The sequence below is a fragment of the Myxocyprinus asiaticus genome, chromosome 19 (genome assembly GCF_019703515.2).
Source record: "Myxocyprinus asiaticus isolate MX2 ecotype Aquarium Trade chromosome 19, UBuf_Myxa_2, whole genome shotgun sequence".
NCBI classification, from domain to species: Eukaryota; Metazoa; Chordata; class Actinopteri; order Cypriniformes; family Catostomidae; genus Myxocyprinus; species Myxocyprinus asiaticus.
Window position 1 is genome coordinate 10,797,338 of NC_059362.1, and position 17,023 is coordinate 10,814,360.

The 17,023-nt window shown below is 39.8% G+C and overlaps 1 protein-coding gene across 2 annotated transcripts in view; it reads left to right on the top strand.

Annotated features, from left to right (window-relative positions):
- The window catches only part of LOC127410025 (ectonucleotide pyrophosphatase/phosphodiesterase family member 1-like), a 79,022-nt gene that overhangs the window by 34,329 nt on the left and 27,670 nt on the right, over nucleotides 1-17,023 (top strand). For both annotated transcript variants that reach the window (XM_051645012.1, XM_051645011.1), the window contains exons 17-20: nucleotides 2,934-3,021; nucleotides 6,660-6,844; nucleotides 10,038-10,077; nucleotides 10,243-10,397. In XM_051645012.1, coding sequence (XP_051500972.1) covers nucleotides 2,934-3,021; nucleotides 6,660-6,844; nucleotides 10,038-10,077; nucleotides 10,243-10,397 — 468 coding nt within the window. The remainder of the gene's footprint in view (nucleotides 1-2,933; nucleotides 3,022-6,659; nucleotides 6,845-10,037; nucleotides 10,078-10,242; nucleotides 10,398-17,023) is intronic.

Here is a 17,023-nt window from a genome sequence, read left to right on the forward strand (position 1 = left end):
CCGCTCTCTTTACACTAAATGCGATATTTTTACACAAATCACAGGTACTTTGGCTGTTTAGGACTTTGAGAACACTTATTTTTCGCTCTATTACACGCACCCTGCTATGTTATTTTATCAAAACGCTTTTACTCTAATGCATCATTTGAAAAACGATAAATTTTAACGACTGTATTACAGACCCACCTGCATTAACACACTTATTCCATTGTGATTAACTTCTGTGGTAGCTCACTTGGTAGCATGTTGGATTTTGGACTCACAGACAGCCCAGCCAGGACGCTCGAAACAAAAGTGAAAGTGAAGCGAAAGTGCCATTGAAGCGACATGAAATGACATAGTTTCTTCAGTAAATGTGCTTTTCATTTTGCATTTGCTTTTAAAACACTATCGGTTAGGTTTAGGTGTTGGTTTAAGGTAAATACAGTTGCAATCAAAATTATTCAACCCCCCTGACCAGCAATACATTCTGGTGATGTGAATTAAAACACATCAACTAAAACCTTAAAAAAGTAAGTTTTTAATATACATTTGAGTGATTTTGAGAACAAAGAGTTCAGTTTACCCAAATTTTAGAATAAAAAAATAACTAATTCTCTTCACAAATGTCATGTCAAAAATATTCAACCCCCAAAGTCAATCATTTGTGGAGCATCCTTTATCCTTAATAACAGCAAATAAATGTTTCATGTAAGTGTTCTCAGGCTTCGGACACCTCTCTATTAGAATTTTTACACATTTCTCATGAGCAAAATCTTCCAGCTCATTGACATTCTTTGGTTTCTGTGCTGCCACTGCTTCCTTGAAATCCCAACAAAGTTTTGCAATGGGATTTTAATGATGGACTGAAAGGGCCATTTAAGGACATTCCATGACTTATCCCTGAACCAGATTTTGGACAACTTGGTTGTATCCTTGGTGTTATTGTCTTGCTGGAAAGTCCAGTGATCACCGGGCTTCAATTTACACACAGAAGGCATCAAATTTTTCATGCCAAAATGGCCCGATACCTGAAAGTATCCATGGTGTCAGTCACATAGTCAGGATAGTTGTTTCCTGCAGCCGCAAAACACCCCCATAACAGGACTGACTTTCATCGCCACTTTTCTATACAATGAAAGTGAATTATGACCAGGGACAGAGCAGCATAGACATTCTGCTAAATAATTCAAATAAGTCCTACGGGTTTGGAACAACATGAGGGCGAGTAAATAAAGACTTATCAGAAAGAAATAATTTTCATTTTGGGGGTGAACAATTCCTTTAATAGTAAACCAGTTCCTTCAAAAATATATTTTTAAAAGTATTGAGGCTGAAATCAACCCATGTTGCAGAACTGCCATCAGTGAGCTGCTTTTCATGGGTGCTCCAGCATTCTCTTCTCAGCAATCCTCCCTTCTTTCCCATCAGCATAACCCCATCCACAAAATCAGTGAGAATCCCCTAAATCCAGTGAAAATTTGTCATATGCACATTTCTTATCAGCACAGTACTTAGAGTTGGACATTCAATTTCTGCTCTAGGCTCTGTTCAAGCTTCTGTTTAGGAAAGTAATGAGTTTTATAAGACCAAGTAATTAGCAGGGGATTACTAAATTCAAATGAAAGGCTCTGGATAAATTCCCATGAAGGGGGTCATGATACCCAAGGTTTTTATCCACTGCCCTTTGAATTAACCCACTTTCCATTGACTTTAACTTACTTTTTCCAGATTCACACTTAGCAATGTTCCTTCAAACTGGCAGAGGTTAAAACAACACTGTTGTAAACATGTGCGAGACATATTTTGGACCTGTGGCAGAGTGCTGTTTATGTCTGTGACGTGTGTGGAATTCACCCCTGTGCCTTACGCCCATCTGTGCCCCTGTGCCTATGTGGTTGTCTAGGAATGTGTAATGTACTGTAGCTGTAGGGCTTACAAACAATTCTTGAGACTGACTGAGGTAAATTGTACAAACTAGTCAAAGCACTTCAAGGAAACCACAGGGATGGTTATTATGGCAATAACTTTAGGTCATCTTAATGAAATAGAGATCTCCTGTTAGAGGGAATGAAGATCATTTTTTGGATTAAACATTCAGTGTCAAGGAAATTAGATCAGTCTAGTTCTTTCCACTCAAGCATTCCTTCTTTTTGGTCAGAGGCGAGTGGAATGTGTGTCTCTCTGTGACTGCAAATCAAAATAAGTGCTTTCAGTTATTTTTAACTGTACTCAATGTTTTTGGAGCTCTTGTGGCCATTTTTTGTCGCCCACTTATTTTCCAAATGCAACTGCACAGTTTACCTAACATTTTATTATGGGTAGATGGGGCGTGTTTTGAATCTGTTTTTGCTGTTACCGGTGTTTTTGACAAACATGCATGGCCCTCTTGCTCTGTGTACAGTGGGGTCCAAAAGTCTGAATCCACATTGAAAATCTGGGATTCAAATTTGAATTGAACAAAACAAAAATGAAAAACGTTACAACAGAAATATTTAGGTTCGGCACTATTTTATGGTGACTAACCAATTAAGTCATATTTGTAACATGGAGCATGTTAATTTCTTAATGCAGATTTCTTTGCATTCATTTTGGATCAAATCGTTCTGGATAATCATTAGGTTTTGTGGAGCTCATGCTAACTCAAGTGCATGCTGTCAATAAAGCAAATGGGGCACATACCAAATACTAACATATTCTGAAATTCATGTTAAATCAACTCTTCACTTTCAAGTTATGCTAAGAATATAATTTGTAATGAAAAAAAAAAATGTTTTACATTAGAATAATGCAAAATAAAGCATTTTCACTTGTGGACTTTTGGAGCCCAGTGTACCCCACTGACCCAAATAGTTTAAACATAATAGAATGATTTGTGCTGAAACAACTGAATGTTTGCTAGTGCCAAGTGTAAATGAAGTGTAATTTAAGTAACTAAATGCAACTGTTTGCAGACCATTTTTATCGGATATGGACCTGGGTTGCATTATAAAACAACTGTGGCTCCCTTTGAGAACATTGAAGTCTATAACCTCCTATGTGGTAAGTTCAGTTTAATGTGAAGTATCCAAAGGAATACTGTACTTAAAGCTGAAGTGTGTGACTTTTTCGGTGTTAAAATACTTTCTCATATCCCAGCTTAAAATGCAGAGACAACTTTAAGTAAACATTTGCAGTGTAATTTTCTTGAAAACTGTAAAAACGCAATTAAAATTAACCCACCATTTTTTTTTTCTGTCTAACTCTACACACCAACACTGACTGTGGTGTCAGTTGGGGACGGGACTATCTGTTTGTTCTGTGAATTCGTAAAGCTGTTTTGAAAACAATATTTATTTTTGCAATTCTGTTTGGTGGTGCTAGTGATGCAGAAATGACACACTTCAGTTTTATGTAAAAAAAAAAATTATATTTCTGTTTTGTTGACCTTCACTTTTACTTATATTTTGAAAAGAAAATGTATACTTTTACTCTGATACATTTCTCCAGACACTTTCGTTACTTTTGTGACTTAACACTGCCAACAATAACACAGCTGCAAATGTAAACCACGTACGGCTCGGTGATGGTAATGTCCGATTCACAAAATTAATCTTTTGAATTAAATCTTTTGATTTGATTCTTTTGAATCAGTCAAATTGGTAAAAAAAAAAAAAACAGACTCAAACATTCGTTTGCGAATCGATTTGCAAATCTGAATTGAAATTATGAGGGAACCCAGGGTTCCTTAAAGGTATCTTTTTTATTTTTTACTTGACAATTGGGAAATATCATGATCATGTTTGAAAGGATATAAAACTTAATTTCTGTATAGACTTTTTCCCCTTTTAGTCATATTTAGTTCCCTGAAAAGGTAGCTGATGCTATGGGAACTCTCCTTTGCGTCTTAATAGGGAGTGAGAGAAGCCAAGGTCAAACGACCTGCAACCTAAACAATGACACTATCCAACAGGGTAGTGAAACATTAATACATCAACCCTCCTTTGCAGTCAAAACCTGGAAAGAGAGGGAAGACACATCCAAGTTATACAACCTGGCAAAGATGTTAAGGGAAGCCCCAGGGACATGCCATTATCCCAAGACCGAAGGAGGTCATGCTCCTGGCGGAGTGAACTTTAATAACCATGGGGCACTAATTGCCTTCCGAGATGTAAGCGAGTGCAATGGCATCAGCAACCCAGTGAAACATGTTCTTGCTGAGTAGGGCGAGTGTCATCTCTTGACCAGCTGGACGTGCAGCTCAGGCACGTAATTTTGAGAACTACTTTAGACAAGCCTGTTCCAAACTCTAAGAAGGAGTCTTTGACCGACAAGGCCTGAAGGTCCCCAACACATTTGACTGAAGTCAAAGCGGGTAGCAGCACAGCCTTCAAGGAGAGTATGCATAAGCTTTCTGTGTCTAATGGCTCAAATGGTGAACCCGTAAAATTATTTAACACCAGCGCTAAGTCCCAGACTGGGATGGCAGTGGGGCAAGAGGGTCTCAGCCATCTAGCTCCATGCAAGAATTAACTGACCTGAGGTTAGTTGGCCCACCAACAAACCACCCAAAGGGTAGTGCCCATCGCTATGGCAGCAACATACACTTTGAGCATGAATGGAGTGAGTCCTGCATTCAAACACTCTTGTAAGAAGCAGAGCACCATCTGCTCAGGGCAACACGCTGGGTCCTCGCCTTAGGAAGAACAAAGTGAAAAGGTGCCATTTCAGGGCATAGAGCCATGACAGCCTCTTTGACTGGGGGAAGCTCATCAAGCAACATAAAGGCCGCTGCACTGGAGACATGCGTTCTAGCTGAGTTGGGGGGTACCATGTCTTGACCAGCTAGATGTGTGACAGCCCAGGTGAAAACCTTCATCAACTCAGCCTCAAAGGCAGACCTCGCACTTGCAGGGAGAAATACCAGCAAGCTCATCGACTGAGTGAGACCAGGTCTCGCCATCAGAGGCCTTGAGCAAAATAGCATCCTTGTCATCATCATCATCGCCAAACATGATTGCACCATGTGTGCCAGTGGTGGGGTGCAGATTGTCAATGGGGAACTGAACAGGCGAAGCTGCTTTATAAGGAGGAGAGGATGCACTCAAGACCTGAGCCAGCAACAAATCATCTTTAAAATCTCTGCACTCTGTATCCTGCCTTGCTTGCCTTCTGCATACGGTCCCTTGGGAATTGTGGTGCCAGCATCGGCTTAAAGAGAGAAAACGAGCTAGGAGCAAAGCATCATGAGTTTCATGGGCTCACAATGAAGGCAATCAGTCTCACTGAGTGCAGCTTCCATGTGAGCTTGGCCCAGGCAAACAAAGCAGCACTTGTGCCCATCAGACAGGGGGAAATAATGCTCACATGGAGGAAATATTTTCAAAATGAAATCTTTAAACAGACGTTGTTAAGCAAAAGTCCCTTTTCCTTGAAAGAAACACAATTCATTACAATTGCAAACACGGAAGTGTTAAAAGATACTCTGGTCATCAGTGCACTAACAGGGAGAAGAAAATAATCCACTCGCTGTTAAGGCATACATTTCAAATGATGAAGTGATGAGTCAGGCTTGCAGAGGCATGAGAGATATGTAATCATATTTTGCACCATTTGCACCATTTGCCAATAAGATTGCTATTATTTTTAAAGGGCTTCAGAGATTGTAATTCCTGGGAGAAGTTCCCATTATGTCAGCTACTGACGCAGCATTGAGGTGACCAACTTGAAAAAGGAACAATGTTTTTTAATCAAGCCAGATTAGGGGGACACCTAACATGTTTTAGGGACTGGTTTAAAGTGTAAAACTCTAATACAGCTGTTCACTACTTATGAATTTGCCTCTTCATGGTATCATGGGTTGGTAACAAAGACTTGAGTGTGGGATTATGAGATCTAATTGGTCAAACACAATATATACACATGCTGTATAACGCATACATTTGCTTAGTCTAGGATTTTACAGTATAATAATGTCAACTGGCCAGCACCCACATAGGAAAGTTTATATGCTGAGCTCATGTTGGTTGAAATCCTTGTTGTTAAAATTAAATTGAACTATGAGAAACAATTTTCTCCACCTCTCCCAACATCCAAATTCACAGCCAAGGACTTTGTGACCCACTATGAAAACAAAATGTACATCACTGGCAACAAATTCTCTGATACCTCTGTAAGTACATACCAGAGTTGGGTGGTAATGAACTAGAAGTAGCAACGCTACTAACATAGAGGGATAGTTCACCCAAAAATTAAAATACTGTTCATCATTAAATGGCAAAATCCAAATCCAAATGACTTTCTTTCTTCTGTAGAACTCAAAAGGAGATGTTAGGCAGAATATTAGCCTAAGTCACCATTCACTTTTATTGCATCATTTTTCCATAAAATGAAATTAAATGTTGACTGAGGCCAACATTCTGCCTAACAGCTCCTTAATATACAGTATAGCAATTGTGGTAGGAAGGCTTTTTTATTTAAAACTTGATAGGGCATTAACCTAAAAAAAAAAAAAAAAAAAGAGATCTGTTTAGGAGAATTTAAATTCAACTTACTTTTAGCACCACACAGTGGATATTTCACCTCAGAACTGCAGCAATACAAAGGAACCATGTAATGTCATTTTGCTAAAATGTCGCCACAATCACATAATTTTCATGACAGGCTGTACATAAATGTCAGTTCTATTTATTTCTGTTCAGATTTGCTGGGTATTCCTCCAGCCCCCAATAACGGCACCCATGGCAGTTTAAACCATCTACTGAAGAACCCACCACACCAGCCAGTGTACCCCGCAGAGCGCTCTGCACCATCCACATGTACCCCTGACAGAGGGTACCTACGTGACCCCCACGGTTGCACCTGTGACTCCCTCACTGAAGCCGAGGTTGGCATCAAAGACATCATTCAGAGCAGCTCCATGCTGAACATGCTAGTCTAATGGCCATTTTGGGCTTGGTTTGAAAGACATTTTCTGTGCTAAGACTTGTTAAAATTAAGACCAAGACTTAAATCCAATGAGTGCCTTGCTCAATACGATGTAATACTGTTTCTGTTTAAACTGGCTGTTATTAGATGACTCATTCCTCTAAAGAGCAGGGATTTCCTGTCCTCTTGGTTCCACCTAAAGTTTCCTTTTTAACGCTCAAGGATTTTGCCCTGGCTATTGTCTATTGTACTTGGTTAATAGTGATTTAAAGGGACAGTTCACCCAAAAATTTTAGTTCTGGCATCATTTACTCACTCTCATGTTTTTCCAAACGCGTATGACTTTTGTTAGGCATAATGTTAGTGTCAGTCACCATTCACTTTTGTTGCATCTTTTTTCCATACAATGAAAGTGAATGTTGATTAAGACTGTCAGACATTCAACATTCTGCCTTGTTTTGTGTTCAACATATGAAACAAAGTCTTATGCGTTTGGAACAACATGAGGGTGAATAAATCATGACAAGAGTTTTCATTTTTGGGTGAACTAACCTTTTAAGCATAAAACCTTAATGTTGCACTACACAAATTAAACTTAATTGAACTAAACTTGAGAGACAATCAAAGCTGCAAAATAGCTGCATGATTTCAGGTTTTTTGCATGTAATTTCAGTTAAGCATTAGTATAGCTTACAGTTTCAGGATGTTATTGCATGGATGTCACTGGAGCCTCTGTAGTCTGGTGCTGTGGCTCTGAGGAATTTCTTTGAGTTATGATTGTTGTTTATGTTACTCTATGCTGATCCACACTCATCACACATTCATTTTTGGCTTTGTGGTGTTGTCTGGATTATTTTGTTTTTTCCTGTGGTATGTCACTCTCGCAAATGTAGCTTTTTAGTTTTTGAAAGGGAAATGAGTCAAGCCACTCGCACTTAACCACTCCAAATGATTTACTGATTTGTCTCTTGTATAAAAAAAAAAAAATCAAAAACATGATTATGTTGTGAACAGTGTTGGGTAAGTTAATCAAAAAAGTAATCCACTGCAAATAAGTAATTACTTCTCTAAAATTGTAATCCGATTACTGATTTATTTATGGGGAAAGTAATCACATTACTAATTACTTTCTAAAACAATTTTTACAGAAAATATTATTTTTCCCTGCTCAACTATTTCAAAACAATGTCTATGTTTGCAGACATATATTTTACTAATTCATGTTTGAAATGTGCTATTCTATATGATATTTTTTTAGAAATATGTCTAACCTAAGTAATGTTGTTAAAGTTATTAACCCTTTAAGCTTGGATGGGCCAGAGGGAGAAAAAAGAATATTGTCAAAATATTAAAAACTACAGTCTTGACCAACACAAAATAGGTATCGATTGAAAGCTTAGAAGCTCTACTTTCGAATGCATGTAAGCATTATAACCAAAACTGAAAAAGTACTTTGAAATTTGCAGACAAATCAGACGTGTTCTGTTCTGAAAATCTATTTAAAAGAAAATTGCACTGTACATATTATTGCAATCAGTAAAAACATTAAACTCATCAAGCTATGTGTCATATGTTGTTGAAAGGCTCTCAAAGAGTAGAATACAACCAGCCTATTTATTTTACTTACAAACAAAATTATAGTGAGTAATGGCTAAGTATATGTCTTTGACAATTATGTTGGTGTTGCTTATATGCAGCATTTTCGCTTATAACTTCACAAAAAATTTACGGAACATAAATTATCACTTACCATTACTTAGAGGAGGTGATTATCTTTCAAACGAGCCCACACACAAGGTAGTCAGATGCATAAATCATTAGATAATCCACACGAAGCACAATGTTACATATGGCAACCAGCAGATGGCACCAAGTAAATGACACAAACTCGATGCAGACTCATTCTGTGAAATCTCATTACTAAAATCATGTCTGCATGCTATGCAAACCTTTAGTCATTGTTGTGTTTGCATGTGTAATTAGTTCTTATTTACAATTATTATGTTTTATTTGTTTGGAGAGGCTTGTGGACACATGGAGACGTTTTGGACACTATGATAAATTATTTTTGTAATGCTATAACTTTTGATTGCTTTGTATCGACACAAAATGTTTCTCAGTTAAAGTTGACATGATTGGGAGCAAGAGAAAAGCTTTTCCAGAGTTTTTCAGAGCCAACTTATTTACACCCAGAGATATACGTATAATGTCAAATCAGAAAAAAAAAAAAAAAGTAAATTTTTTAGTGCTTGTAAGGCAAAACGTATTTTCTTTCTTTTTTTTTTTCTTTTTTTTTTACCACAGTTGCAATTCTTAGGACCCATTTACACCTTGCATTAACATGCGTTTTCGGTGATCGGAACTCATTAAACCACATTCTTTGACCACATTAAATAACTTTTAAATTAAATAAATAATTAAATGCACCCAAGACGCATTGCAAACGGATTGTGATCGGATCACTGAAACCACATTAGGAGGTGATCAGGGACGGAATTCTGACCACATTCAAAGAAGGTGTAAATGCAAATGCATTTTCATTAACCGGATAAAACTGCGTAAGTAATTAATTATATGATGAGATTACGCTACAGTTATCCGTTGTTAAAGTGCTGTATTGTGGGTTCTTGCCCTTTTCTTTTAATTCTGCAATTGCAATTTGAAGGACACAACACAACGTGAAACCAGGCTACACTCTCGCGTTTCAGATGAGAAACATATTTAACACTTGCAAAGCGCCAAATTTGATATGAATATCATTAAATTTGTGTTGGTGACCTGAAATTTTGCATTGGCGGCCGCCATAAAAAGGTTCAATGAATGAAAAACCCTGACTTTTAAAGTGTTGGAAAGCACTTTAAATGTTTTTGTAAAATTTGCTTAAAGACTGAGAATTTTCAGTTACCACAGCCTCTGATGTAAGTAGTGTTTTCCATTTTGTGTGGGTAATTTTGACCAGATTTCTATCCGATCACAGTGGAAACAAATATGACTGCAAGGTGTAACTACAATCCAGCTAAAGAATATCCAGTTACTATCCGGATATGAAACACATGTTAATGCAAGGTGTAAATGGGACCATCATTTTGTCACTTTCTGTGATTCTAAGAAAATACAAACACAATGTAAAATGTCCATATGTTCTGTTTCAGATGAACCGTTTAAACCATCGACTCATGGACTCAGATTCAAGTGAGTTTAACTTTCTGTCAGGAATAGATCATATCTCAAATGAGTATCAGATATGATCTGAACTGAAAGTTTTTTGTTGTTGTTGTTGTTTCATAAAAAACACCCTGCAGTGAAACTTTTAATACCTCTAACAAAGTAAATCTTTCTGTTTTATTCCACTTACAGTCTCAAATGTCAAACCTCTTCATTTGCCGTTTGGAATCCCGCGTGTTCTTCAGGAGCAGTCTGATTACTGTATACTCCACCACACTGCATACATCAGCGGATACAGCAGAGACATCCTGATGCCCCTTTGGGTTTCATACTCTTTGAATGCAACAGTGAGACTTGTTTTTGAATGTTTGGAAAGAGATCTCATATTAAAGCTGTTGTATTCTCCATCTAAAGCTGTTACAGTGTTGCTCAGCAGGGGTTCCATTTGATCTTTTCATATAATAATTATCTGGAGTTGTCCATTGGGATTTGAATGAACTCTGGCCATTCATAGCTTAACATTGTGTCCTAACCAGACAGGAAGTGATAAAATCTCTTTTGTCTTAATCCGAGTTTTTGTCCTAACCAGCTGCGACAAGCAATGAGCATTACATTTTGTGGTTCGCTTGGCTATTACTTCAGTGGCACATTGGACCAGAGTCCCGCTCCACATAACTGTATATTAAGCATCAAATATGCTCTGAGCAGTTTTTCATTCAGTGTGGACAGAAAATTGCTTGTTGCATTGTGCCAGTTTGTTTGAGAACTTGAATTTCAAATAATGACAAGAGAACTTTAAACAAATGTGTAATGACTGATCAAATAGGAAGGTATAAATCTGAAGAGGGTTTATTGTGAATGGAGATGGCAAGGAGAGTAGAGACAGAGGCTGACAGATCATATTTCTGACCTCATGGAGCATGTGCTAGTCAGTATGTGGCAGACCACAGAGTAAATCACAGTCTCTGGTATCGTCCTCAAACTCACTGTCACCCAGCACAGCGAGACAGTGACAAACTGCTCTCACTCACAATCAAGGAGAGTTTTCTTGGCTTCACTGGACAACATTCACTGTTTTTGTGGTTTGTTATCATATCCGTTTACTTAGCTGTATTTTTTGGCTTAATTTAGTTGTCAGTTAGCCTCTCATTCCCAGAACTTTGACTAAACATTTTATTCTGGGCAAGAAACACCCATTTAGGCAGGAAGAGGTGTCTTAATGACATGTAAGCAATCAATCACAGTGTGTTGTTCCTATGCCATTTTGGAGGAGGGTTATCTGAACTATATTATACCACAATAACAGACCAGCATTGAAAAAAGTTATTTAAATTATGGCACGGAAGTGTCCACGAAAGATTTTACAGAAAACATATACTGTAGAAAAATAGCAGAAAATGTGTTGAGACTAAGTACAGTACAGAACAGAAAATAAGTGTAGACTTTTTGCACATACAGTGTTGGGTAGATTACTATTAAAATATAGTCTGATACTGATTAAAAATTATACAACTAAAATTGTAATCATTAATGTAATCTTTTACACAATTACTTTTAGATTACCTTTTGATTACTTATTGCACGTTTTGATGAAAATCAAATTTTAAGTGTATCAAGTGCCAATTTACACTCCCTTCATTAAACATGTACATTAGTACACATGAAATCAGACAACAGTTGCTATGTTCTCATTTCCTATGTCCCACCAACCCCAGACTGTGGGCGTCCATGGGTGTGCCGTCTGAGGCAGAGACTAGCAGCGATCTTGATTCATATTCCTTATTAACGGCAAGCTGCAACTTGAGATTGTGATATGACAGTTTGATCAGAGTGGGTTGTGGAGGTGAGGGTGTGGTTGTGCACCCGTCTGGAGAGAGATATAGCATAAGGACATCCTCCTGAGATGAATTGTTACTAATTACTGTTTTTATGTGCACAGTGAGATTCGGGGGAGATAAAAAAAATGGCCCAGTCTGCAGAGAGAGGGGACAGAGATGCACACAGCAGTGTTCATGTGTGTGCATTTATGTCATGCTGCAAAGCAAACCTTTTGTGTTACGCTGAAAAGTGTTTCAATAAAGAGACTTAGGTTGAATTATTTACTCGGCTCCCACTTCCTCCTTTGATCCAGATACGAACCTTTGTTACACTGGTGCTGAAACCCAGGATAAGGAGGAAGGTACGCTACTATGGAGTCATCTTCGCCGCTGGAGGAAGTCTTCCGAAACCTCTTGGCCTTGAAGGAGTGCCTCAAAGCGCTCTTGGCCAAGAGGAGGACCGACGGACGTTGCAGAGCTTGGCGCCTCAGGAGGGGGCACACGCCATGACCCCAGCAGCAGCGAACCCCCACGTGTTGCTCGTGAAGATAGGGGCACAAGACAATCCGGAGGCCTTTCTGGAGCTCTTCGAGCGCACGGCCCAAGCTCTGGAATGGCCGCGGGTGCAATGGGTAGTCCACCTCTTACTGCTGCTGACCAGGGAGGCCCAGCTCACAGCCCAACAGCTCCCAGTCGACAACCTCTTGAGGTACCCCGAACTAAAGAAAGCCATCCTGCAGCGGGTCAGCCACAGTCCAGAGGAACACCAGTGGTTCTGATCCCTGATGCTGAGAGAAGTCGGCCGCCCATTTGCCTTCGCTCAACAGCTCCGTGACGCCTGCCGGCAGTGGCTGCTGGCTGAGGAGCCCAGTGACATCAGGCATGTCATCGATCTTGTGGTGCTGGAGCAATTCATCTCCCGACTACCGAAAGGATTAGCGGAGTGGATCCAGTGCCACCGTCTGGTGTCGCTGGATGAAGCAGTTGGCGGAGGACCATTTAGTGGCGTACCCGGGGCCTGGCACTCCCTGCTCTCTCTCTCTCTCTGTGATCCCTCCCCCACCCCTTCCCCTCTTTCCTTCCGACCTATACCATTATAAACCCTCCTGTTTCTCTCTCCCCTGGCTCTACCCATTCTTCAACTCAGGTGGGGGAAGCTATCGCCACTAGTGTGGATGTGAGGTCCGGGCCGGTCCATTGGAGTTGCGGGGAGCCGGGTCACATCTGCGAACAATGCAGTGAGGACATCACCGGCCGCCCCCGATCGAGCTGGTATGTACCTAATACCCGTGAATATTAGGGGGGTACATACCAAGCCTTGGTGGATTCAGGTTGTAACCAAACCTCTATTCATCGATGCTTGGTTCAAAATGGGGCATTGAATACAAATAATTGGGTGAAGGTGAGGTGTGTGCATTGGGATATTTACGATTATCCTGCAGTGAGCATCACTATTCTTTTTCGGGCCAAAAGCATAACATTGAGGCCGTGGTTAGTTCCAGTCTTACCCGTCCACTAATTGGCTGGCTTTTCCTGAATTGTTAAAAGGGTTGTGTGTGGATGGGTCCTGTAATACAGTGGGATGGTGTTGGGTGTGCTATGCGTTGATGGGGGAGGCGGAGCCGGGGCTGTCAATGTCAGCTCTGCGTCAGGATGACGTAAGGGAGGGGGAAGCCTTGGCTTCCCCAGCCCTTAGGGGAATTCCTGCTGGGGATTTTCTTCTAGAGCAGATAAGAGACAAGACTTTTAAGCATGTGTTTGACCAAGTGAAAGTAATTGATGTTCAGCACCTTCAGCCGCGCATTGTACTCACATATCCATATTTCTCAATTATAAAAGATCGGTTGTATCGAGTGATGCAGGACGCTCAGACAAAAGAAGATACAACCCAGCTGTTAGTACCAAGGAGCCGTCAGGAAATGTTGTTCCTGGTGGCTCATCATAGTATGATGGCAGGTCACTTGGGACAGGGGAAAACACTAAGCCGTCTCATAACCCATTTTGGGCAATCATGGGGATGTTAGCAGGTGGTGTACAAAATGCCACGAATGTCAGCTGGTGAATCCGCCGGACCAATCCAAAAGCACCATTGCGCCCTCTTCCGTTGATTGAAGCTCCCTTTGACAGAGTTGGCATGGACCTCGTCGGGCCATTAAAATGTTCAGCACACAGGCATTGCTTTGTGTTGGTTTTGGTGGACAATGCAATGCGATACCCGGAAGAAGTGCCTCTTTGCAACATCTCAGCACGTAGTGGGAAGAATTAAAGGCCATGCTCGATAATCAAATCAAATCAAATCAAATCACTTTGTCACACAGCCATATACACAAGTGCAATGGTGTGTGAAATTCTTGGGTGCAGTTCCGATCAACATAGCAGTCGTGACAGTGATGAGACATATACCAATTTACAATAACATCAAATTAACACAACACAATTTAAACATCTGTTATACACATAATTACACTCAACAATATACAAATAATAACATACACTGTACAGTATACAATACACTGTTTTTTTTTTACTATATAGATACACATTATTCAATAAAAATTAAAAATAAAAAAATATATATATATAAAAAAAAGTGTATATATATATATATATATATATATATATATATATATATATATATATATATATATATATATATATATATATATATATATATATAGAATGTACAGTATTGTACTGTATTGACATTCAGGCTGTCGGTTGATAGTCAGTTGTTAAGAGAGAACATAATATAATAATAATAATATAATTTATAATAGTTTTTATAATAGTATAGTATAGTCGATATAGGGGTAATAGAAGAATTCCACAGTGATTTGGCCAACCTGGTGGTTCTGGTACCTAAGAGCGATGGCTCGGTCCGGTTCTGTGTGGATTATAGAAAAGTCAATGCAGTGTCGAAAATTTGACACATATCCAATGCTTCGTATTGACAAATTGCTCGATCGGTTGGGCACGTTGACAAATTGCTTGATCGGTTGGGCACGGCTCGCTTTTATTCGACACTGGATTTAACAAAGGGATATTGGTGGAGCCTGGGTAGCTCAGTGGTAAAAGACGCTGGCTACCACCCCTGGAGTTCACTAGTTCGCTAGTTCAAATCCCAGGGCGTGCTGAGTGACTCCAGCCAGGTCTCCTAAGCAGCCAAATTGGCCTGGTTTCTAGGGAAGGTAGAGTCACATGGGGTAACCTCCTCGTGGTCGCTATAATGTGGTTTGTTCTCGGTGGGGCGAGTGGTGAGTTGAGCATGGATGGCGTGAAGCCTCCACATGCGCTGTGTCTCTGTGGCAGTGCGCTCAACAAGCCATGTGATAAGATGCACGGGTTGGCAGTCTCAGACGCAGAGGCATCCTCCGCCACCCGGATTGAGGCGAATCACTATGCGACCACGAGGAATTAAAAGCACATTGGGAATTGTGCATTGTGCATTCCAAATTGGGTGAAAAAAAAAACAAACAAACAAAAAACAAAAACAAAAAAACAACAACAAAGGGATATTGGTAGGTCCTCTAAATGCTGATGTCCCGTGAGAAAACAGCCTTCTCCACACTGTTTGGATTACACCAATTTGTGACCCTTCCGTTCGGTTTGTTTGGGGCCCCGGCAACATTTCAGCATCTTATGGACCGAGTCGTCAGACCTCACACTGCTTATTTGGATGATATCATTATTTACAGTAATGATTGGCAGCGGCACATGCAGCATCTGGGGGCCGTTCTGAGGTAGCTGTGACGAGGTAGGCAGTCTGGATGGTTCCCCGGCCTGAGTCAGGCGGTGGGGGTATGTGGATGTGAGGGCGTGGTTGAGTGCCCATCTGGGGAGAGAGAAAACGGTAAGGACATCCACCTGAGATGAATTGTTACTAATTATTGTTTCTATGTGCACAGTGAGATTCGGCGGAGATAAAAGATGGCCCAGTCCACAGAGAGAGGGGAGAGAGATGCGCACAGCAGTGTTTATGTGTGTGCATTTATGTCATGCTGCAAAGCAAACCTTTTGTGTTACGCTGAAAAGTGTTTCATTAAAGAGACTTACGTTGGATTGTTTACTCGGCTCCCGCTTCCTCCTTTGATCCAAATACGAACCTTTTTACAGGGAGTTCGTTGACTCTGTATGTCCTAAAGGGATTCAGGCCAGATCTTGCAGTAAATTTATTTATTTTGTATGGAACAACTTTATAAGGACAAGCTTGGCTGGTTATCAGGTAACCTGGGTGTGACATATGAGGAATAATTGACAATAGACTGTTGAGTTATTGAATTACTGCACACCTGTGGTGGTTATACAGCCATGAAGTGAAGCATTACTTTTTGATAATTCAGTGGTCTAGAGAGTCAATTTACCATATTTACCATGTTTATGTGTAGTTTCACGTTTAATTTAAGCTCTATCGACAGCATTTGTGGCAATGTTGATTACTGCATAAAATAATTTCGACTCCTTAGGTTTAAAAAAATTAAAATAATTTGCTACAGGATCACACAGAATAATGGAATTAAATAGAGCCACCATTCCAGCAGGTTTAATAGCAGAAGTTTGAAGGTTGCATTTTTGTTTAAACACTTGGACATGAAACAGACTCCAAACAACTCCATTTTGGGTGAGGATATCACACTTACCTAATGTTTGTAGAGATCTCGCACTCTTTAATCTGATGTATGACACACTTGCTGTTTCAGAATGGTGGAGAGGTGAAAGACATAACGACTTCCCACGACTCTCTTATTCCCTGTCAAAGAGATTTTGCCAAATTAGCAACAGGAGTACTTAAACAATTGAAAGAGTGCTCTAGGGTGCAATTCATGGAGTAAGTCTACCTTGTGAATGTGTGTAATTGTGTATTTAGGCTAGCTGTAGAACAAGTATGTCCATAGTTCACTGAGTAAAGGATTTATGTTTAACAAAAACAGACAGTTCTGTCTCTGCTTTCTAGTTTATTAGTCATTTTAGTGTAGAACTCCAGAAAAATGCTTGGTGATTGAATCACTATGGATTACAATCTGTGTTTGATGATATGCTGGGTGTGATCGCTGATGAAAACATTCAGATCAGTAGACGTCTTGTCTGTTCTTTAGTAAAAGAAGCTTATTGGTCACATGACGAGACTGCCTCAGTGAAAGAACAATTTGTTCTAACAA